General features: G+C 37.6%; 1 protein-coding gene and 1 long non-coding RNA gene across 9 annotated transcripts in view; one reads left to right on the top strand and one right to left on the bottom strand.

Annotated features, from left to right (window-relative positions):
• Window positions 1-260: 260 nt before the first annotated feature.
• LOC127965988 (uncharacterized) overlaps window positions 261-24252 on the top strand; it is a 201079-nt gene continuing 177087 nt past the window's right edge. Inside the window, exon 1 of the long non-coding RNA XR_008155523.1 lies at window positions 261-1172. This is a non-coding gene — a long non-coding RNA (uncharacterized LOC127965988). The remainder of the gene's footprint in view (window positions 1173-24252) is intronic.
• nrg1 (neuregulin 1) overlaps window positions 5753-24252 on the bottom strand; it is a 109653-nt gene continuing 91153 nt past the window's right edge. For 3 of the 8 annotated variants that reach the window (XM_052566743.1, XM_052566749.1, XM_052566747.1), the window contains 8 exons: window positions 20324-20462; window positions 15327-15385; window positions 13126-13149; window positions 11582-11684; window positions 11346-11460; window positions 10590-10723; window positions 9240-9422; window positions 5753-7840 (listed from right to left, as the gene is read on the bottom strand). In XM_052566743.1, coding sequence (XP_052422703.1) covers window positions 7237-7840; window positions 9240-9422; window positions 10590-10723; window positions 11346-11460; window positions 11582-11684; window positions 13126-13149; window positions 15327-15385; window positions 20324-20462 — 1361 coding nt within the window. In that variant the 3' untranslated portion in view covers window positions 5753-7236. Of the gene's footprint in view, window positions 7841-9239; window positions 9423-10589; window positions 10724-11345; window positions 11461-11581; window positions 11685-13125; window positions 13150-15326; window positions 15386-15653; window positions 15722-20323; window positions 20463-24252 lie in introns of all 8 variants that reach the window. The other 5 variants (XM_052566744.1, XM_052566750.1, XM_052566748.1 and 2 more) reach the window with 3 other exon arrangements.

Here is a 24252-nt window from a genome sequence, read left to right as displayed (position 1 = left end):
TATCCTCACAATTATATTCCTTCTTAGAGAAAAATGGTATCTATAAGGATTTCCAGTCAGGATTTAGACCGTATGATAGTACTGAGACTGCTCTTCTTAGAGTTACAGATTACTTGCTCTTATCATATGATCGTGGTTGTATCCCTCTATTAGTTTTATTGGATCTTGGTGCTGCGTTCGACACTATTGACCACAACATTCTTTTGCATAGACTTGAACACTTTGTTGGCATTAATGGAAGTGCATTAGCAATAGTTTAAATCATACTTATATGACCGCCATCAGTTCGTAGCAGTGAATGAAGATGTATCATATCGATCACAAGTGCAGTATGGAGTACCTCAAGGCTCAGTACTAGGGCCGCTACTCTTCACGCTTTATATGTTACCCTTGGGAGATATCATCAGGAAACATGGTGTTAGCTTTCACTGTTATGCTGATGATACTCAGCTCTATATTTCCTCGCAGCCCGGTGAAACACACCGATTTGAAAAACTAATGGAATGCATAGGTCGATATAAAAAACTGGATGACGAGTAATTTCTTACTGCTAAATTGTGAAGAAACAGAGGTGTTAATTATAGGACCTAAAAACTCTGTTTGTAATAACCTAGAACACTGTCTAAGACTTGATGGCTGCTCTGCCAATTCTTTGTCATCAGTTAGGAACCTAGGTGTGCTACTTGTTCGCAATCATTCCTTAGAAAGCCACGTTTCTAGCATTTGAAAAACTGCATTTTTCCATCTCAAAAATCTAATTTACAATCTAATTTTAAATCTAAATTACGGCCTATGCTCTCAATTTCAAATGCAGAAATGTTAATCCCTGCATTTATGACCTCAAGGTTGGATTATTGTAATGCTTTATTGGGTGGTTGTTCTGCACGCTTAGTAAACAAACTACAGCTAGTCCAAAATGCAGCAGCAAGAGTTCTTACTAGAACCAGGAAGTATGACCATATTAGCCCGGTCCTGTCAACACTGCACTGGCTCCCTATCAAACATTGTATAGATTTTAAAATATTGCTTATTACTTATAAAGCCCTGAATAGTTTAGCACCTCAGTATTTGAATGAGCTCCTGTTACATTATAATCCTCTATGTCCGCTACGTTCTCAAAACTCAGGCAATTTGATAATACCTAGAATATCAAAATCAACTGCGGGCGGCAGGTAATAACCTACCTAACATTGTTTGGGAGGCAGACACACTCTTGCAGTTTAAATCTAGATTAAAGACCCATCTCTTTAACCTGGCTTACACATAACATACTAATATGCTTTTAATATCCAAATCCGTTAAAGGATTTTTAGGCTGCATTAATTAGGTAAACCGGAACCGGAAACACTTCACATAACACCCTATTGCTACATCATTAGAAGAATGGCATCTGCGCTAATATTAGTCTGTTTCTCTCTTGTTCCGAGGTCACCGTAGCCACCAGATCCAGTCTGTATCCAGATCAGAGGGTCACTACAGTCGCCCGGATCCAGTACGTATCCAGACCAGATTGTGGATCAGCACCTAGAAAGGACCTCTACTGCCCTGAAAGACAGCGGAGACCAGGACAACCAGAGCCCCAGATACAGATCCCCTGTAAAGACCTTGTCTCAGAGGAGCACCAGGACAAGACCACAGGAAACAGATGACTTTGCTGCAGCCTGGAATTGAACTACTGGTTTCGTCTGGTCAGAGGAGAACTGCCCCCAACTGAGCCTGGTTTCTCCCAAGGTTCTTTTCTCCATTCTGTCACCGATGGAGTTTCGGTTCCTTGCCGCTGTCGCCTCTGGCTTGCTTAGTTGGGGTCACTTCATCTACAGCGATATCATTGACGTGATTGCAAATGAGTACACAGACACTATTTAAACTGAACTGAGATGATGACATCACTGAATTCAATCAAATTCAAAATCATTGTATTTCATAAGGCATAAGCATATTTCAGTTAGGCAAGATTTGCACTGAATATTGAATGAAACAGCTTTCTCTAATAGAGAGAAAAGCTTTTGAGCAGATTTGAGCTAGATTTCACTTCATTTGAACAGAAGCACTATTTCAACATGACTGGTCTCAGAAACCTGTAAACTGACAATCTTGAGCATTGAAGCTCTGACATAAGATTTTGTGCATATAACTTCTAACACGTTAAATTAAAACTGCCTTTAACTATCATTTTGCATTATTGACACACTGTATTCCTAATGAATGTTGTTCATGTTGTTCAATGTTGCTTTGACGCAATGTATTTTGTTTAAAGCGCTATATAAATAAAGGTGACTTTGACTTGACTTGATGCACAGAGAATTTAACATAAAATCAAGAGATCTACATTCGTCTCTTTGAGGCTCAGTGAGCAGATTTTAAAGAGTTAAGAGTTTGAATAGTTAAGAATTTTATGTCAAATTGTATAAAAATGGATTGTAGCATAAAATGTTGCTTAATATAAATGGGTTATTAAGGGCTTTATAAGTGTGCAATATTTTAAATTTGATAATGAAAAGATGAGAAATTGGGGTTATAAAATTCCTTTTTCTTTTTTTAAGTTACAAACTTTTATTTGAGAGCAGACAGGAAAGCATTGGGTGAACATTCCAGTCTCAGGTTCATGAATGCATGAAGTAGCTTTTCTGAAAAATATTCTGTATACCTTGGCAGTATTTCTATAGGTAAAGAAAGCTGTTATTATGAAAAAAGCTGTTACAGATTGCCAAAAGTCATGTTGCTGCCTAATATAACACCCAGGTTTTTGACTGTGTTGGAATGAGAAACAGTATACTAACAGATGCAATTTGTATTCTAAGATCTTGGACTTCATTTATAAAGTTGCACAGAAACCATCCTAAACATGATTTTACAATCATCTCTGAAATATGTATATGTGTGATTCTTAGAATTGATGTATGCACAGAAAACGCACATACACCTCTCTTTCAGATGTGAAATCTATAAATCACAAATTATCTTGAACTTGAACTGAATGGTTTCAGCTCCCTGGCTTATAAACATGTTAATAACATATAAAGCTTACCAGTCATCATCAGAATTGTCTAATGTAGAACGGCGAGCTACAAGAACAGCTTACATTTCCAAAAACATGCAGTATTTTTTATAAGTTTGCAAATATGAGTGCCGTCATGAATTTCAGCATACACACAGTCTAAAAGCATAGGCATATTTTATAAATTAAGCCCAATATGTGAACCATATGTGCACTGGCTCAATTAAAAATATCATAATTTAATAGAAAGAAACTATTATCATCTTGCCTATGCATGCACCATTTATTTTATTCACTACATTAACTTGTTAGACCAGGTGTTCTTAAATCTGGCCCCTTGAGGTTCATTTTCCAACCCCAAAATCCCAACACACATGCACAGGCCTTCAAAGGTATTCAGGATTCAGAAAGATACAAGCAGAGGAGTTAAATCAAGGTTGGAGCTAAACTATGAAGGAAAGTGGAACTCGAGGGTTAGATTAGAGTTAAGAAACGCCTAATTTAGACATTTCATCTGGTCCAGAAGAAATATAGAGCTGAGTATCATTTTGTGTTGGGTGTAAAGTTAAGGGACATCCAGTTTTAAAAGTGTTAATTTATTTTCAGCTGATTTACTCACAATCACATTTTTCAGATCATCAAAGCAAACATCAGTTGACTGCAATGGCAGGATGAAATAAGGGTTAGCTTTTGGCTTGCTTTGACACCAAATGATTAGATCTGTTCAGAAGACATGAATTAAACCACTGGAGTTGTACTTTTAGGCTGCTTTTAGGTGTTTTTGGAGCTTTGGTCTACATCCACATGAACTGTTTAGGAGCTATCCTTCTAAAATTCATTGTTTGTGTTCTGCAGAAGATCGAAAGTCCAAGGTGAGTCAGTAATATATTTAAACAATGAATGGAATGCTTGCTTTCAATTTGACCGAAAGGTATTTCAAACATTTTTCACCTGATGACATTAAAGAGTTTCTATCCCATGACAGTTAAAACCTCATTCTTTTTGTAAAACCTTATTTTACAAAAAGGAAATAATGCGATAGTGTAAGAAAAAGTGACTAAAATTACAAAATGTTACAAAAACCTTCAAAATGCTAATATATCCAGGGGTTCATACTGTTGTGTAGCCACCAGATTTGTCTCCTGGATGATGTCATTTGGTAGTTAAAAGTGAGGTGTGTGATGTCACAGTGCAAGAATAATTCATCTTTTTAAACAGGTTTCCAAATCAATTCCCCTTGGCTGGCCGGAAAGCACAAATGTGATCTCATGCCAGTATGGCAGTCACAAGGTGCAAACTGTTCTCATCATCATCTTCTGGGAGCTCCAGGATTGACTTCAAACCCTTAGGTCATGAGATAAATAATAAACTTTAATAACCAATTGAAACATCAAACTACTAAGAACAGTGTCAAGTCAAATCCACTTACTGAACAACATGCTGACATTTTGAAAGCACTGGTGGGACTTCTTCTTTAGCTTTTTTAGTGAGCATTCTTGTTCTGGGGTTAAAGCAGTAGATAGCATAGCTTCGTAAATGTTTTATGTATTTCACAACTCACAACAAGACGATACTTACCATTTTTCTAGATTTGGTCAGTTGTGTAAACTATTTATCTTGGCCTACGATCAATTGTGCACAAATTCTTCTGTCTCTGGGATTTTTGGGTTCTTCCTGTTTCTGATAAAAATGCAGGAATGTTATTGTTCTCATAAATGCCATGCATGCCAGAAATCTAGTTAACATAGTTAACATAGTGAAGTTAACATCTTTTGTTGGGGTGTGGGTCAACATTATATATGGTGAGTCTAAGCCATTTTATTTACAATATTATAATTTTTTGTCCAGTTTAAATACTGTTTACCAATAGGTGGTGCTGTCGCCAAATCCAGGGTCCCGAGACAACACATATCAAGCTTCATGTCAACATTACAAAGTATTGTGAAGTTGTCTTCCTATTAGATATCCTTACCGTGAAATTTAATATAAGAGTTTGCTATAACAGAATAACTTTTCAACTCAAGTTTGGTGATAATTTGAAATATTAAACCATCAAAATTGTAACTTTTGATGTGCTACCAAGTTTGAAAGAAAATCCTCAAAATTTGTCACCAGCAATACTGATACCTGCTCAGTCGATATGCCGTACTGGTCTATTGGCAGCCAGAAGCACAGATGAAAGAAGCCACCAGATACATCCACACTTAAGAGGGGATCTGTGAGTGTGTCATCAACACCTGCTAACACCTTTAACTCATTTAAACAACTTAATGGATAAGACATAGCAAAAATAAAGAGATCCAACACAGTGTACAGCTATCATACATTTTGCCCAGACATTTTATAGAGTTGTTCACACAAAAGCAGATGAAAATGAACATTTTGTTCTTGGTTAGAGAGTGATTGACATCTTTGCCCATGCATGTTTGCATGTGTTGTGCAAGGCATGCCTGTGTTTGTCCTCCTGTGCTCATGCAGCTCTCAGAATGACGATTTATCTTCACTGGCGATGTGGAGATCAAACAATAAGACAAAATCTGCTATACTGGAACACTGATGCATTTAGATCGTACATACCTTGGTTTCAATATTTCTGCAAAACGTAATAAACCATTTCATCCAAACAGGAAATGATCAACCTTTTCTCAAAAACTAAGTTTGATAATGGAAGAAGGGATGTCAGCTATCTGTCCGCACAACTCAAGGTGGTTTGAAACATCACATAAAGGCTTGCATTAAAAGCAACATAACAAGTTTTCAAGTGTCCTAGATGCAGTTCAGCTCATTTTAATTATATAATCAGGTTCATGGATGTTTGTCATGGTGAACATTTATTGTTTCTGAATGAGAGTTTGAATAACAGAGTCTAGGCCTAAATGGCAAAACAACACACAAATATAATCGAGTGATGAGAAAACAAAACAAAAACAAAAACAAAAAAACACCAAAATAAGGTTTTGTTGATGTACCAAAGACTGCAAATATCTCTTATTATCATTGCTATTAAAATATAGATTTATAGATGCTATATTTCAGAAGGCCCAGGTAATAAATAAATAAATTACAAATAAATAAAGAAAATAAATACAATAAAATGGGCCACATTTCATTCAAATGAAAACTTAGCGGAAAAGGCCTTCACGCCCTAGAGCCGTGAGTTTTATAGTGAGCTCTAGGTTAAAAGTGTTGTTTGTGTAACCAGTTCTTCTGTTTAACAAGCTGATAGACTATTACAAGCTATTTTCAGTAAAACCCTGTGAATACATAAGTTACTGTATAATCTGGTGATGCAAACATAGCAAAATACTGTACAACAGGTGATTTGTTCTTTAAATGGTTACACATGTACACACAAACATGATGAAAAAGAACAAAGGAACACTTTGAATATAATGTAACGTTCTACATGGATAGCAAAGGACAAATGTAAAAAATAAAAATGATTGGACAAAAACCAATAAGAAATAAAAAGATATAATCAGTATCATAAAAGTGGTGCTGTAATTTTCCCACAATGCATTGCTTGAGAAGCCAATGAGCACAATCGACAAAGTGAGCCATATATTCAGTCATTCCGCAGTAATATGACAGAAATCTATCAGCTGTCTCATAGAAGTCATGTCTGCTATACATGACAACCATAATATAAAAGTTGATTAATAGCTGATTGTAATAGCTGATTTTTTTAGCATCAACTCTTAATTTCTATAGCTTTCTAATTGTCTTGTTTTTAGTTTGCAGCAGCCACACTTCATACTTTAAATAAAAATGCATAATAATTGACATCACTAGGGTTGGTCCTGCTCGTCTCTCTTATCTGCCACAGCTCAGTTGATGAATCAGGTGTGTTAAATAAGAGAGAGTGGGTCAGAGGTCATGAGACCGTGATGCTCTTCACACTTTAATCCGATAGCAAGGATTCTGACATGGAATGCTGGTGGATTCTTTTTTTTCTCAGTTGTTGCCTTAAATACATGAATATATGGCCCAGTGTCATGATGCAGTCCTTTTTTCTTCAAACTGAAATGAAAAGGCACCATAGATTATATTTTTTCTGCCATTGAAATACTGTGACCTCAGCTACATGTGAATGGCACTTTTTTTCCCCCATGACACGAACACGTTGTACACATACATATAAAAGTCTTTGTTTCACTACATCACTAAAATAAAAGTTTTGCAGTACTTAATTGTAGAAAATAAAGGTTTAGTGGTGATTTTTTTCTTCAATGCAGCTTTCACACAGCTATAGGATCTTGGTTGGCCATGACGGCCGTCAATCTGCTCTGCAGGTCGTGTTTCGGCGAGAGGAGCAGTGCGGGGTTAGTTCTGCTGCCCTCCAGCCCGTCCAGAACAACTGATCCAGCGGCCAGAGGGGTCTGTAAGCCCAGAAATGGCGTGTACTCTCCCACCCGCTCGTCCTCAGTCTCGCTCTCCGAGCTGCTGCTCTCTGAGTTACTCTTGCTGAGCGGCTCCAGCGCCGTCTGAGTTCTTGAGCTGTTCGGGGCGGACGCTGCGGCTGTGCTTTGGTGCTGCTGTGAACTCTCCTCCTGCTCTGCGGTGTGCGGAGGGCTGGCCAGCTCCAGGCCGTGATTGTAGTGAGCCGAGTTGCGGAGATTATGGCCTGACTGATTCAAACCGGATTTGTCACGCAGGATCGGAGGGGTCCGGAACAGCAGGGGGCGCTCCTCCTCCCCTGAGGGACTCGCTGCCATGGATGGGACAGAGGTCGCCAGGCTGGACAGAGGAGCCGACATCTCGGAAGGAGGCGAGGAGGGCGTCACCGGAGAGAGGAGCCCCACGGGGGACAGACGGCTGGGTGAGGTCATGGACGAAACACACCTTGTGAAAGAAACACAGACTCACTTTACTGTGTCTATCATCAGTGTAGGGAAGGTTACTGTGGAAATGTAATAGATTACAGATTACAAGTTACCATGTTTAAAATGTAATGTACCTATTTCAATTACTTTATTAAAGTAATGTAACTGATTACAGTTTGATAACTCTATTAAATTTAGAACAAATGTTTTCAACTGTTAATTTGATTTTAGCAGCCAGGGTTAACCGTACATTAGCACTCAACACTGATTACTTTCAGGTTTTATAAATCCTCCATCACTTGAATTAACATGTAATCTCAAAAAATAAAGCATACTGTTCTCTGTGTCCCGCTGTCTTTTGTGCATTAAACATAGCTAATTCAACTCTAAATTGGTTAGTGTAAGATAAAGATGAAAGATGAAGATAAAGATGAAATGGAAATATTTGTGTAAGATAAAAAATGTTCTGTTGTTTAAAGAAATATCAGGCTATGAGCAAATGATGTGGACGCCATTGGACTGTGTCACATGCTCTGTCTGTAAGCTGAAGCATAATGTGGACAAGTTAAGTTTACTTTATTTTCTGAATGAGTGAAGTACTGATATAACTGAGGGGGCCAGCTTTACAAGTTTTTATATATTTTTCATTTTTATTTATTAGCTTAATCAAATCATCTGAATGAGCTGTTTCACAAAAATAATTTAGACTTACCAGTGAAACATGAGGGAGAGAACATTTCAGCAGAATTGAATCACTACCTCTGTTCGCATGGCAGTAAAGCTGCATGCATAATGTAATGTGAAAAAAGTCACTTTGTCACACTGCACCACTTGTTAGAATGAGAAAAAAACTGGGAAACTATATTTAATACACCAAAATATAGTTAAGTTAGATGTGTTGCTTCTTTTTCTTACTGGAATCCAATCCAATCCATGTTGGATTTAGGGAAGTTCTGTCATGAAACTGTAGATGGCGCAGTCCAATAGGTCAAACTCAATCTAACAAAATGACATAATGAACCTGCTGACTGGTTTTCTATCAGCAGCCAAGAGCTTGCTGCTCAACATTCAAATATATGACTCGTGTTTGCTCTAGCTTCAGAAACCCTTCTCCTTCCCCAGCTCCACCTGTATAAGATCTGCTACGGGTTGATCATGTATGCTATAAGGGGGTTATTCATATATGTGCAGTATCAGTATTTCTTCCATGCTCACAGCAGCATGTTGTGGATGTGTTGGCAGAATCACATTGTTACTTGCTCTGCCGCAGGAGGGTAGCAGATCTATTCTGTCGAGACCAAACACATGCACTTACCATGGTAAACCCTCCGAGAGTTGTCATGACAGAACTCTGCTCATTATGAAAGACAGGACATGTTCCCAATCCTCAGTGAGGAGTGTCATGCAGTGTGCAGTACCTCTCTCTGTAGGGGGAGTCTCTGCAGGAGCTCTTCAGGTGATCATTGAGCTGATGGACTCCTCCGGTCGCATTCAGACGCCCCCTGTGACCGGGCGTCCCGTGCCGGCAGTTCTCCAACGATGACTTGACCAGGACTGCGTGACTGTCAGAAACCACGCTCTCTGCTTTCCCATTACTCCAGCTGTGAGAAGACAAAGGCAAAGTCATGTGCTGTTCTTTCACCATGATTCTTCATCTTTAAACAGCGACTGTCCCTTAGTTTCAGAAATATATGACCACTTTCTCCGAAGACATTTCAGTGGTTTCAAAGACTTCTCATGGATCTTACTTCAGTTTTGTGGGTGGTGTAAAACTTTAACAGATATTCACTTAACTTAACTGGATCAGGTTTATTTATATTATTAAATATTATTGCAATTTAAAATAATGCTTTACTATGTTAATATACTTCAAAACACAATTTATCCCTGTGATGCAAAGCTGAATTTCAGCATCGTACAGTAGTCCATTCTTCAGTGTCACATGATCCTTCAGAAGTCTTTCTAATACGCTGATTTATTATCAATAATGGAAACAGTTTTTCCTGCTTCATTTTTATATTTTTGGAAACTGTGATACTTTTTTTCAGGATTCTTTGATGAATAAAATGTAGAAAAACAATTGCATATTTAAAAAAAAACAATCTTATATAATATACACTTCCATTAAAAGTTTGGTTGTTTTTTTCAGCAGAGATGTGCTCAATTTATAAAAGGTGATGGTAAAGATTTATATTGTTAGAAAATATGTCAGTTTTGAATAAATGCTGATATTTTTAACCTGAAAAGGTTCCCAAAAAATGTTAAGCAGCATAACTGTTTCCAGCACTGATAATAAATCAGCATATTGTTAATAACAGAATCATGATACACTGAGGACTGGAGAAGTGGATGATGAAAATTCAGCTTTGAATCACATGAATAAATTATATTTTTTTAGTAGATTAAAATAGAAAAACATTATTTTAAATTGTAATAATATTTCACAATATTGCAGTTTTTTTGTATTTCTGATTACTGATTTCAAACCTTTCAACGGCAATATATATATATGTATATATGTGGAGATAATGGTCAATCTGTTCTTTAAAAAAATCCTAAAAGAATGTGACTTCTATGCTACTGTTGCAGCTATGACTTTTATTAAAAACACTGCAGTATAAATATAATGTTACACCATAACTTCCTGTAAACCTGTGTGTATTGTAAGAGATGCTATACAAACACACAGGACATGGTTTGAGTGCCATGTGATTTATTCAGGTAGTAATTTTGTGTGTATGCTTTTGTGTTGAGGGTTTGTACTGTACCACTGGCTGGAGGAGTGAGAGACAGCAGTGGACGCATGTGTTGATGAAGCAAACTCGTTTGTAGAGAGAGATGTTTCCAATTCTTTCTCCATCACGTGCACATGAGGAGGAACGGTATTTTTCGGCATGTAACGCTGAAATCAGACAAAAGTCGATTGTTGTATCACTGTTTTTCTTTAAGCAAGTTATACACTTTGTTTAACAACCACTTTACCGTTTTTTTTTTTTTTTACATTATTTATTTTTTTTATTTTTTTATGTATGCAGAAGCTGTTTGAAACAAGAGAAAACAAGTATAAACTAAAAGGAATGTGTATGTTTAAAAAAAAATTAAGGCAAGAACTAATACAAAAACACAGGGGTAAATCTGTTCAATAATTGTGATTAATTGTGTCCAATCTAAGAAAATGAATTAGTAACAAGGTGATAAATAAATGTATGTAATAAACAATTAACTAAAAAAACAATATCTGAAATATGTATTTTTGTAATTATGTATGTACATTTTGGGAAATGTCTTATGTCACTGTTTTGTTAATCTTGAATTATCAAATCAAGTGAAAAACTGACGCTCGTCTGATAAATATGTATAAACGGTAGGCTTTTTCAGTTATTATATATTTTTATAAATTGAAGTTGAAGATTTTAGGTGATTGTTTCAATCCTTATTGACCACTAATCTTAACTTTTCTCTATAATGTTTTCTCTTTAAGTGCAGTGTACAGGATTAGAAGTGTTTCCGGTAACGGTACTCACATTGACCAGCTGCAGGTTTTCGGGAGGAGGGTGAGGGTGCTGTGGACCTTTGGCCGCAGCGTTTCTCTCTCGTAAACTCTGCCGCATACGATCATGCAGCTTTTTCCTCTGTTTCCTACATGTGCAAAACACAACCAGCTTTAAGACCGCAGGAGATCGCATTCAATGACTATCAATAATTTTAGTTTTTGAGTGAAACATTAGTACAAACTTAGACTTCTCAAAAAGGGAATTACTTTGTCTTGCAGTAAGCCACCACACACATGATGCCAACAACTAGAAGAGCGATGCAGATGCCTGTTATAGTCAAAACGCGTTTCTGATAGAGCTCCTCAGCTTCTGGAAGAGAGCACAGACTGCTTTTGAAGCTTCCAGGTGAAACACACACACACACACATCACACACACACATCTCAGTCACATTCTTACTTGGAAATGTTTTTAATGGTGTCTATGTCTAACAGATTTCCAAGTAAGAACACACGTATGTTTCCAGTGATGCTGGAGTGTGTCATTAGACAGGGTTTAGTGCTACTAGGACACACAGATTGATCTCAGGATGATGGGAGGACACAACGGGACGTGTTAATTCAAAGTCAGAATCATCATCTCATCACGATTACATGAAATGCAAACTCAGCAGAACCCGAGGCCTCTGGGATGTCTTCAACACTCAGTCATGCATTTCACTCAAGGTTTAATCACAACACTGACAGACTGAATTTATCCAAGCCTTCAGCAAGTTTTCTTCTTTTTTCATATTGTTCATTTGTTAGTCTGTTTAGATTTGTATTTTCGTGAAAGTTCAGTAAATATGAATGCTAAAGGCTTTAATAAAACGTCATGAACTGGTAGTGGTGCAAACTCACAGAAATGCTGAAAAGACCCTGTGCAAATGTTTGACAGAATGTAGCTCTAACCCTAATTGAACACAACTCATTTGAACACATCCAAAGAGCATTTGATTGGACAAAAAACTGTATACACCACTGAGTGCAATATGGTATCATCAATATTTTTTAGCCATTTTCTCTGCAAAAAATTATTTTGACTTCACAGGGTCTTTATGGGACAGAATACAGTGGTTCCTGTCACAACAAACATTATTGAGGCCTGTGAGCAAACACTACCACCCATCTGATTTAGATCTTCGATCTCTAAGTATAGCATATTCCTGATGCACACAACAAAATGGCAATCACTACAAACAGACATTGATAAAACACTGAGGAAGAAACAGGAGAAAACCAATGGGAGGAAACAAGGAAGAAAGTGAAGAATGAAGCAACGTCATGCTGAAGATAGAGGGATGCATGAATGAAGGTAAAGAAAAGCTGAAGGGATCTAAACACAGCATAACTACTGCACTTCTGCACAGCTCAACTGTGTGTGAATTAATTTATCTGCCTCTGCGTGTGTGTGTGTGTGTGTGTGTGTGAGAGAGCCTTACATATCTGCTTTGAATAGGAGATATCAGAGGCCTTCATGAATAATTAAAAACATCCTTCCTTACATACAGTCTAATGTCCTCTGGCACAACACATGCTTTGAAGAGGCTATCCGCTTTCTTGCCTAAAACATTAGAAACATGGCTCTGAGCAGCCATCTGAAGCCAAGTGCATTAATATAATAAAGAATAACAATGATTTCAATCTCCAATCATCTTGTTATGGCTGTTTGATCCCTTCATGAGCAAAAGGATACCAGCTGAAGTTGAAGGAAACAGGCTCAAGCTTCTAGACCTACGATTCTGCAAACTAGGAGGAAAGAACGATTCATACCCATAAATTCAATCCCAAGATGTTCTGCCAAGGCAGACAAGGTGATGAAAAGAAAGCAAAACACAAACAGAAAACAGTTGAGCGGTGATGTCAACTCTGACTGACTGCACACAAACACCAGCTCGAACCATCTCCGCATGTACAGTACAGCATGGTACATCACACAGACACACACAACATTGGAAAAGAAATCATTCAAACCTATTCCGTTTGACTTTAAACCCACCATGAATATGCATCTTTAATGCTTTAAGAGTTCATTAAGAGATACATGGATGGTTTGTCACACATATATAGCGATGTGCATCTCTATATACAGACACTTATGGTTGGTTGTTATCATGACACAAGGACATGCACATGCAGATGTCACTGCGCTGAGTCATTATAAAGACTGACCCTCCACATTTCACACGGACAAAGTCAGACGTGGTTATTGATGTCATTACGCCAGCACTTGTTTCAGATTAACATGCTGTTAAACACATGCACATCTCGGTCACCTAAACTATCTGTAATGTCCAGAAGAAAACCTGCTTCTGCCAGTCTGAAACCTGAGCCAGTCAAAGTTTGAAAGCAATAATGCTAGAAAATTGATTCTGCTGCACATTGAGAACAGCTTCCAGAAATATTATCTGAAATAAAAAAATGAGGTTCTCAGAAATGCACATACAGATTTCTGATCAAATGACAAAAAATAATGTCATTCTTAGCCATAAACACAGAATGCATAAAAATGGAGTGATTGCAATCACAAAAATGACCAATTTTAATATCATTTAAAATAACCCTTGCTTATCAATTGTTTGACTGGAATGCTGAGCTAATAATGAAGTGTTGTTAAAGCGCCGATGATTTATCCTGATAGCACAGATCTTTCCTGCATGGCATTGATCAGTGTTCAATCCTCTCTGGACACTGAGCCAGAGCATCTCTACTGATGGAGGTCATGCTAGGAAGGACACATTAGCAAACACTATTAATAGCTGAGAAAAGGTTGCCTGAAGACCTCCAGTAAATTTAGTTTTTTTTTAGCACTTCAGATAAATCGATGGAGATGCTCCATAATACCTCCCTAAAAGTCCTATTTGAAGTCTCTTTTGCGACAGTGTTCATGTTAAACTGACGGGTCTCAGCCGAGGTCCTTCTGATCGGCTTCAGAGACTCTGAAGTGTGTGCTGTCAGTGCTTCAGTTAAAGAAATGATGGTTTTACTGTGCTAGGCCAATCTAACAGGGTCATTCTCTAGCTGGAGCAGGGCACTAAACGTATACTATTTTATACATTTGATTACTCAGTTATTTTTTACAAATATATTTTGAAAAAGAAATGACATTCTGGATTATCAGGGCAGATAATTAATATTGGTGTTATTATTAATATTATTTTATTTAATAAAATATGGGAATTCTAAACCAAGTTTTATTTATATACTATTTTTGTTTTTAATAATATAGTTTAATAGTTCTTTTTTTTTCATTTTAGTTTAAGTTTGGTAATAATTTATGTGCAGTTGATATTTTTAATTATGAAAATATTTCTATTGAGCTTTAATTTATTTTAAATTTCAGATTTAGTTTTAGTAATTTCAACAAATTAAATGTATTCCAGCTATTGCAGCTTCTAATGCAATATTCCTAATTTCCATTTAAGTTTCTTTCTTTTCATCTAATATTTCTATTTCATTTTGTTTAATGTAATAGTTTTCGTTTTTAGTAAACAGTAACAACACAGTTCCAAAAGAAACATTTTCAAGAATTCAGCAGTATTTTTTAAAAGAAAAAAGACGAAATATTCAGTGTTTTAGACTGAGGACGCTTAGTCATTTTCCAGGACGTAATTATTTGACTAGCTCAAAAAAACATGTTGATGAGCTGAGAGTAAAGTCGTGAGCCAGTCGCTGTGATTTCGTCTGTTCCTGTTTAAGTCTAAGATGAGGTGAAGCAGAGGAACCTCTAATAACTAACATGTCAGCCCTGTCTAACCATTATCAGCTAACTAGCATCCAACAGAACAAAACTTGATTAATAAACACTGAACATGCACAGAGAAGTAATGGGAAACATAAACAGAATGCCAAAAATAACTAGATCTGATCTGACTAGCCCCGTCCATCGAGAATATAAAAACAAAGCAACAGGAGGAAGCCCTGACTGAGCATGCTCCAACTCAAGCACAGACAGGAAGAGGAAATAGACGTACTGTAGAAGCTGGCCATTACGTAGTTTTGGCAGCGATCACCAGTAAACTCACTGGGGCACCTGAGAGGGAAAGACAGAAGTCACAGAGAGAAAAGAGAGGAAGACAGGAAGTGAGTTTGACACCCAGAAGTCCCCCACACACACGCGTGTCTCCGGTGTTGCCCCGCTAAACGTCCCGCAAACGTCTCCGACTCCAAGAGCCAATCACCAGTCAGACGTGACAGAGAGAATGCTTTGTGAACGGCGGAGGAGGCGAGGAAAACAGCGTGGAAACAGCGGCGATGGCGTGTGTGTTTGGGGGTGAAGGGGATGTTCTGACTGCACATACGTTTGGGGTCTATGACTCTCACAGGGTCTGTGGTTTGACAGCGTTTCCCTGTGTATCCTGGAAGGCACCTGGGTAAGAAAGAGGATGAACACAGCACAACACAACATTACACAACACCATACAAACACTCTCACAGGCACAGGCGACGGGTGGGACAGGTCCCCATCACTTTCTGAGAGCCGTCGAAAAAATTATAACATGCAGATGGCTTGGAGCGCAAAGTTAAATCTTCCCCAATCCACCTTCAGTCGTTCTGTATAATTGAATTCATTCATGTTACACTAAATATATTTGCATCTTTCAGACTGGCCGGATCTATTCACCTTTTTCCTGATGAGCCTACTGCGATTTAAGTTACGGGAGACACTTAAAAAGACTGCAACAAATCATTTCTGATCATAAATAATCATTATCTGTCATTTTGACTTTTCATTCATTTTCTGTTTTCACAAGTCAGGATAATAATCTTACATTTGGTAATATTAATGTGACGTCATATAACAACAATATTGATAGAATAGCTCTTTTCAGCCCACTGTACTATTTTCATGTTTCCTTTGTATTCTGCTGTAAGCAAATAAAAAAAGACCACATTTCTTGTGCATTTGTGGTCTGTTCTCCCTTATTTAATTTAAAAACCTCACGTCTCTTTGTAGGTTTGTTTTTACATGGATGCCATAATAATAAATTGTTACGAAATATAGACATTAGTTACTACAATGTTATTTAACACTTCCGAAATACTGCTGTGGATAGAACGAGGATCTTTAGGAGTTATTTGTGGTGTGTTTAAAGTCATTTAAATGCCCTTTTAAAAGTCCCTTTAATGATCTATGGTTGGAGAGTGAGTAAATTAGTGTCACCTCATTGTACCCAGTTAAATATGCTTATTATTGTGTTCATAGAGCGAACCTTTTGCTGATCGTTTAAATGGAAGTTACTCCCATAATTAGCCCAAAGCATCATGGGGACTTTTACTATGTAATAGTGATGAAGTAAACAGAATGCTTTATATTTACACATTAGGTTAAATACACCACTCTTATAAATTCAGCACACAAATGGCAAGATGTAATTATCAAGAAGTTACATTAAGAAGTAATGCAGTAATACTTGTGTGGCTACATTAACACATGGCCATTTGACTTATCATTAATGTGAATCTCTAAAGGTCCAGCGCGATGATTGTTCCAGTCCTGACCGCTCGGCTGACCGCTGCTCTCTGATGAGACTGTGTGCGCTCAAACACTCGTCTGAAAGGAGCTGAACACCTGAACCGAGAGAGTGAAGGCCTCCGTACACTTCAGATGACATCACAGATCGAACTGCTGTGATGTCATTTCAAACAAAATCAGGACAAAATAAAGTCCATTTCAGGAGCTCGGAACAGCTTCCCAAAACAAACTTTCTGGAAAAGTTTGCTCCGGCTGGTAAAAACACTTGAACTACTTTATTTGCTCATCTTCAGTGTGGAAATCTTCTCTGGTTCATCTCGCCGTCATCATTTGTGTTCAGCGTTTATTTAGTTATTGAGAGAAAGTGTGCATACACTGCCATTCAAAAGTTTGGCATCAGTAAGATTTGTGAAGTTTTTAATGGAGTCTCTTCTGCTCATCAAAGCTGTAGTTATTTATATATATATATATATATAAAACAGTAATATTGTGAAATATTATTGCATTATTTAATATTGATCTCCTGTTTCAATTTACTTTCAAATATAAATTATTTCTGGGACACAGTCTTCAGTGTCACGTGATCCATCAGAAATCATTATAGTATGTGATTTATTATTATCAGTGTTGAATCTGTTGTGCTGCTTAATATATATATATTTTTTGGAACCTTTTTCAGGATTCTTTGAAGAATAAAAAGTTCAAAAGAACAGCATCTATTAAAAATATTAATATTTTCTAACAAATCAGTATCTGTCATTTTGACTGAATATGGGCTGTACATTTTCATTCATTTTCTATTTTCTAGATAATAATCTTATAATATATATCCTGAATGCACTGTATGTCGCTTTGGATAAAAGCGTCTGCTAAATGCATACTGTGGCGAGTGGGGCGGGGCCGAGAGGCGTGGGAACGAGGAGTGAGGCCAGGTGTAGTGATTGGAGATGAGCTACACCTGCGCCCCACCGCCAGTATCGAGTCCCACGTAGGAGATGGAAGGATATAAAACTGGAGTGACGACCGTGAAGGACGAGAGAGGACCAGGCCTGGGACGTTATTTTATGTTTGCTTTTTATTTGTGCGCGTCAGTCGCCGTGAGGGGCTGATGCGCTGTTTTGTTTATTTTCGAATATTAAAATGATTTTGATTGTGCGCCGGTTCCCGCCTCCTTCTTCCCGATGATTAGGGAGTTTTCAGCAGCGCGTCCCTCCTTCTCCCGGGTTTCGGCACCACTGTAACGATTTACACATCTCCATATTCATCGGGAAGAAGGAGGCGGGAACCGGCGCACAATCAAAATCATTTTAATATTCGAAAATAAACAAAACAGCGCGTCAGCCCCTCACGGCGACTGACGCACACAAATAAAAAGCAAACATAAAATAATGTCCCAGGCCTGGTCCTCTCTCGTCCTTCACGGTCGTCACTCCAGTTTTATATCCTTCCATCTCCTACGTGGGACTCGATACTGGCGGTGGGTCGCAGGTGTAGCTCATCTCCAATCACTACACCTGGCCTCACTCCTCGTTCCCACGCCTCTCGGCCCCGCCCCACTCGCCACACATACATTTAATTTAATTTAATCAATTTAACACATCCTGCTTAATAAAAGTATACATTCCTTTTAAAAAAGAAAGAAAAAATGATTTGATCCCAAACTTCTAAATAGTAATGTATATTGTAACACAAAACGTCTATGTTGAATAAACACTATTCTTTTTAACATTTTATTTCTCAAATAATCCTGAATATTAGAATGATTTCTGAAAGATCATGTGACACTGGAGTAATCATGTTGAAAATTCAGCTTTGATCATAGAAATAATGTATATTTTAAAGTATATTAAAAGAGAAAACTGTTATTTTATAAGCATAAGAAACCTTGAAGCCTTGATAAGCATAAGAAACTTCATAAAACAAGTATGCCCCTGCATTCCCAGTACAGAGAGAGACTGCAGTGCTTACTAATGAGAACAGAGTCCTGACTTCAGCACATGGGTTTGTCACACCCCAGAGTGTGCTGTCAGAGAGAGTCATGCACGCAAAAAACCTTCGCTAGCAGCATGCGATCTGAAATGAGGAGGCAAAGTCCTCACTGCCTTTAATGCTTCAGTTTAATCCAATGTGAATTACTGTTCCAGTTATGCTTAATCTTACCACATCTTTCAGGTTAAATAAATAAATGTTGCCTTAACTTTAAAAAACAACAACACACAATACATTTTTTATTTGTATTATTATTATATTACAAATGTTTTATTCATCAAAACTAAGAAAAGATCTCATCAGGTTTCTTAAGCATTAAACATGATTTATTCCAAAATAGTAACTTTAAGAACACAATAACCTTCAGAACTGCATGTGTGCTGCACTTGGGATAGAATTCTCTTTTACCAGACGGTTAATAAAGAACAAAATATTGAATCACGTTGTACCTACATTTTCAAGTTGACTAGTCAAAATCCCTCAAAATCAAGAACCAGTCAAACGTTCTGAATAAATCAAGATTTCTCTTTTTTGTATTGTCGCCCAGCCTTATTCAGAACAATCAATTAAAACAGAGGTAGGATTAATTGCATGAACAGTGTAAAAGGCCAAGCATTGCCTCCTCTCACATGACTTTTCCCCATTTTATTTTATCCAACTCAGGATCATTCAAAAATACGTGCTTCTAAATACATTTTTTTGCAACACCATTATTACGTACCTTACTAAATGTTTAGCGGCAGTTTTAAAATGAAGCATCCATAGAGTGGCACTAAAATGTGGGTTAAATTCATGACCCTGGCCCTCTAAACCTTCCATACAGTGTTAACAAATGCAAAAGTTGATGCAGCCATGCTACATGCGGAATTGAGCTGTATTATTTCTTCATCGCTGAAGTGCATCACCATATCATTTGAGCAACCGAGCAAACCAACTGAGTTAGAAAACTCATGCATATGAAGCTGTATATGTGAGAACAACATTTAAAAATATCAGTTTTCAAATCTCGCTGCACTTGAATTCATATTCCCAAAGTAAGGGATTGAAATTTAAGAGTTATAATTAGGACCTGTGGACCTACAAATCATATTTGTTGTGAAAAGGAATAAAAATGATGGGAGTTTTACTGCCTCTAGTGTTCATTTCAACTGGTAACTGCAGCGATGCATGTGTATAGGTACGTTTTTTGAGTTTTGCAGAAATGTAGGAAGAGGCACGTATTTCCAATGAGCCTATGTCGCAATTCCCACCCACCAAACCATTTAGGTTTGCTTTTTCCGTTAAAACCCAATGTGCTCAGAGGAAGCAAGAGAGACTGTAAAAGTGATATACAGTATTGGCGTTGTTTTACGTTGTACTGTGGATATTTTCTCATTTAATTATTTGAGAAGGCATTACCTCTCTCTCACCCCTGCCTAAGAATGAAACCTCAACTAACATGACATGAGAAAACCCCGTTCCCGGTGGAGCCGGCAGACCGAATCTCAGTGTTATACAGGTGTGTACCTGCAGAGGTGTTTGATGTTGCCGGGTGGCACCTCCAGACTGTAGCACTCGCCTCCGTTCACGCAGAAGTTCCTCTCGCTCTCGCTGCAGCGCGTCACATGACTCGAGGTCTTGGCTGAGGGAGTGGTGCTGGTGGCCGCTGCACAGATCAACACAACACATGAGTGCACTGAGGAAGGAACCGTTTCACTGCCCGAAAATCAACAATGAGGTGCAGCGAGCTATGTTAGGGCTTCAATGCACAGCATAATTACTTTAATGCTTCTGTGTCAGTGCAACTAAGCAAATGAAGAGATTGCAAGCCCACGTATGCATAAAACCTTCTTTCTCTGTAATAGGGAGTTAGTTTATGCAATGTTAAGGCTAAAGTTTGCCCACATGAAAGATGTTTCTTACATGTTATTTGCAATGCAGAAAGACATTCTGTGCACAGCAAGTTATGTTAAAGCTTTAATGCACAGCATGATTAGTTTAGAGCTTCACTAATCTAAGATCAAGAGTCTGAGCTGTATTATCATGATATTCACAGTATATGGGTTTCTGATTCAAATGACCTTCACAAAATATCTGCTAAATATAAGACGAGTTGGAGAAGGCCATCAATGAACATCAGGCTGTTGAGACTGAAGTACATGCAAACTTAGCACATATTTCTCAATCAAATAACTACTTCATTGCACGCCTACACAGAGTCAAAGACGAGACGTTATGTTTCTGCTCAAATATAGCGATTAGCATTAGCATGCAAAGCCTTGATTTAGTTTTAAGCATGTGACAGTTTTAAATGAAAAAGCTCAGGCAATCACAGAAAACTGACTCCAATTCTAGAAATCTGAACCGCATCAAATAATATCACTCCGTACCTGTAACATTTGGATAGTATCTGGATATGTGAAAGCGCATCACTCCTGTGTGTCGATGACCACTGGGATGACAAAGTGTTTCCCTGAGCACTATGGATATATTGCCCTTCTCTGAGCTTCCTCCAGCCACAGAGGTCTGCAAAGTCCCTGCTCATCAACACCTCTACACCAGCTCACCGCACACGTCACATCTGGGATTGTGTCTCTAATGCATCATCAATGCAGCACTGAATAATCAAAGTCATCACAACCTGCACTGAATCTGTACTTATAGCCCACTTCAAATCTTAAAAATATATTTTTAAAAACCGTACTTTTAGATAATATTTGAAATTAAAGGTTGCTTAAGTGTGTAGAGTTCATTTTCATGACTGTTTCTTAACACACTTAAGGGCACTTATAAATTATTTTATCTGTGCACATTTTTTTTTATACACTGCCCTTCAAAAGTTTGGGATTAGTACGATTTTTAATATTTTTTAAATACGTTTATTCTGCTAATCAAAGTTGCATTTAATTTAATAAAAAATACCGAAAAAGAGTAATATTGTCAAATATTATTGCAAAATCATGTGACACTGAAGACTGCAGTAATGATGCTGAAAATTCAGCGCTGCGTCACACAAATAAATGATATTTTGAAGTATATTATAAATGTACTTCTTATTTACAAATTTAATTTACAAAGTTCTTTAAAAACAATACAAATCTTACTGATCCCAAACTTTTGAATGGCAGTGTATATATAATTCATATATTCCTTGTAATCTTTTTTCAAAGTAACTTTCCCTCTCCTCTGAACAACATCTGTTCTCTGATGACGCCTGTCACTCACATCACAAAATCAAGTACATTGTTTTCTTCTGTGAGAAGCCATCAAGATTAACTAAAGGGTAAACATTATAATTAAGCTTTATTTGGAGTACTACTTGCTCACAATGCACATTTCTTAAGCCTAAAATGTGTTTTAATGTCACTATTTACAAAGATTTTATGATCTTTGAATAATATCAGACTCTAAATGCAAGATTTTTTACATTACATTTACATTTAAAGTGACGTGACATACAGCCAAGTATGGCGACCCATACTCAGAATTGGTGCTCTGCATTTAACCCATCCAAAATGCACACACACACCGTGAACACACAGAAACATGTGTGTGTGAGCATGTTTATGTGGTTTATGAGGACACAAATTTGTATAATGACATGGTTATGACATAGGTATTACAATGAGGAGGTGATTTAGGAGGACATTTTCAGTGTCCCCGTAATTCAAAAGGCTTATAAATAATTCAGAAAGAGTTTTTTTTTTATTCCAAAAAAGTACACATTTTCCTGTAAGGGTTAGGGTTAGGTGTAGGGCCATAGAAAATACAGTTTGTATAGTATAAACACACACACACACACACACACACACACACACCTGCAATCCTTCTGGATCTGTCACTATTACTAGGAAGCGACTGATGACAACCCAACCGTGAATTCCTCCGATTCCCTGCATGACTGACTGAGAACCTCCTGAACTTACTTCATGACTTCACATACTAATGACTCTATTTTCTGCTTTTAGGACCAAACCGATTCCACTAGGAAATGTCCATAGTCTTCTCTAACCAGCTCTGACATCAGGTTACTCTCATTTACGGGCCGGAAAGCATGGCCCCATCCGGCCGTCCTGACTTCCCCTCTGCTCTGTCAACACAGCACATCAACCGCTGACGGCTGAGGATATTCGGAGGCTGCTGGTATGAAGATGAGCAGATTAGAATAAATCCTGACGGATAATCGAGTTAGTTTCGTAGGTCACAGACCCCATCAGGTGACCACTGAAGCAGGAGACATTCTGCCTTTGAGCTCCATGTAATTCAATCTTTACCATCCGAACTGCTGATGTTTGAGACAACCAGCGCTGCATGAATAATTGACAGCGTAACAGATTGCTTTTGTCCCGTTAATCTAATTGCCGTTTTTCACTCCCATTAAACCTGCAGCATTAGTGATCAGGCACATTTTATCATCAGTCACATCGCAACAACGTTCTCTGTTTTCTGAGGACGGGAAAGTGACGAGCATTTGCATATGACTGACCATCAGCACATGAAAGAAAACTGCAAATCAAAAGACTGTAAGCAGAATGACACGATCTTAAATAGACACTATTCATGCAATATTGGCATTTTGGCATCGTGCTCTCACAGTGATGGGCACCTCTGTAAAGTGGAACCATCAGCAAAACAACAGGAGTGCATTTGAGCCTTTTCAAGGTGAGAGACATGAGCCGAATCATTCACCTCACGTCTGAGCACATCTCAAAGCAGCCGAGTCTGGCGGCTAACAGAGAAGATGCTACAAATAAACATGAGTGATGGCCAAAGGAGAGGAGGGACAAGTGGATTGCTGTGTGACCTTCAGACTTGTTCTCAAGTCTTTTGACATGTTAATGAACACTGACCTGCTCATACAGAAGGAAAGAACCAGGATAATTCCCAAGGTTTAGTCAAGTGCGTACTGTAGAAGTGGTGGCTGAAATGGAGTGGACATATAACTGGACTTTCCATCAAGTTTTTAATTTAAAACTAAAATCAATATTAAAAGTCAAGTCGATCTTTTATTGATATAGCACTTTATATGGTACAGATGACTGCAAAGCAGCTTTACAGGAATAAACAAGAAAGTATTAATGTAAAGCAGCTCTAAAAAGTCGGAAAAAAGCTTAAATACTAATAATAATCTAGCAAAAAATAAACTATCCAAAAACTAATAAAAGGAAAAAAGCAAATAACAACACTAAAATGCAAGCTATTATAATAGTATATAAATATACAGAGTATAAAATATATAAAACACTAAAATAATGTAGCATAGCAGTGCAGTTATAGAACATGAAATTAATTCAATAATAACTTGAGTTAAGCATCAGAGTACAGAACTCACAATTAATAAATAAAAATAAGCAAGTAATAAAAACAGTGACAATTTTAAACTGTATTGTAAAAAGGACCATTTTTAAAAACCTTTTTACCTTTTCACTTCCGCTAGTTCAAGGGTCCAGCATTTG

Source organism: Carassius gibelio, chromosome B10 (assembly GCF_023724105.1).
Source record: "Carassius gibelio isolate Cgi1373 ecotype wild population from Czech Republic chromosome B10, carGib1.2-hapl.c, whole genome shotgun sequence".
In the NCBI taxonomy this organism is placed as follows: Eukaryota; Metazoa; Chordata; class Actinopteri; order Cypriniformes; family Cyprinidae; genus Carassius; species Carassius gibelio.
The sequence above is the reverse complement of the archived record's forward strand: the minus strand, read 5'-3'. Positions and strand labels throughout refer to the sequence as shown.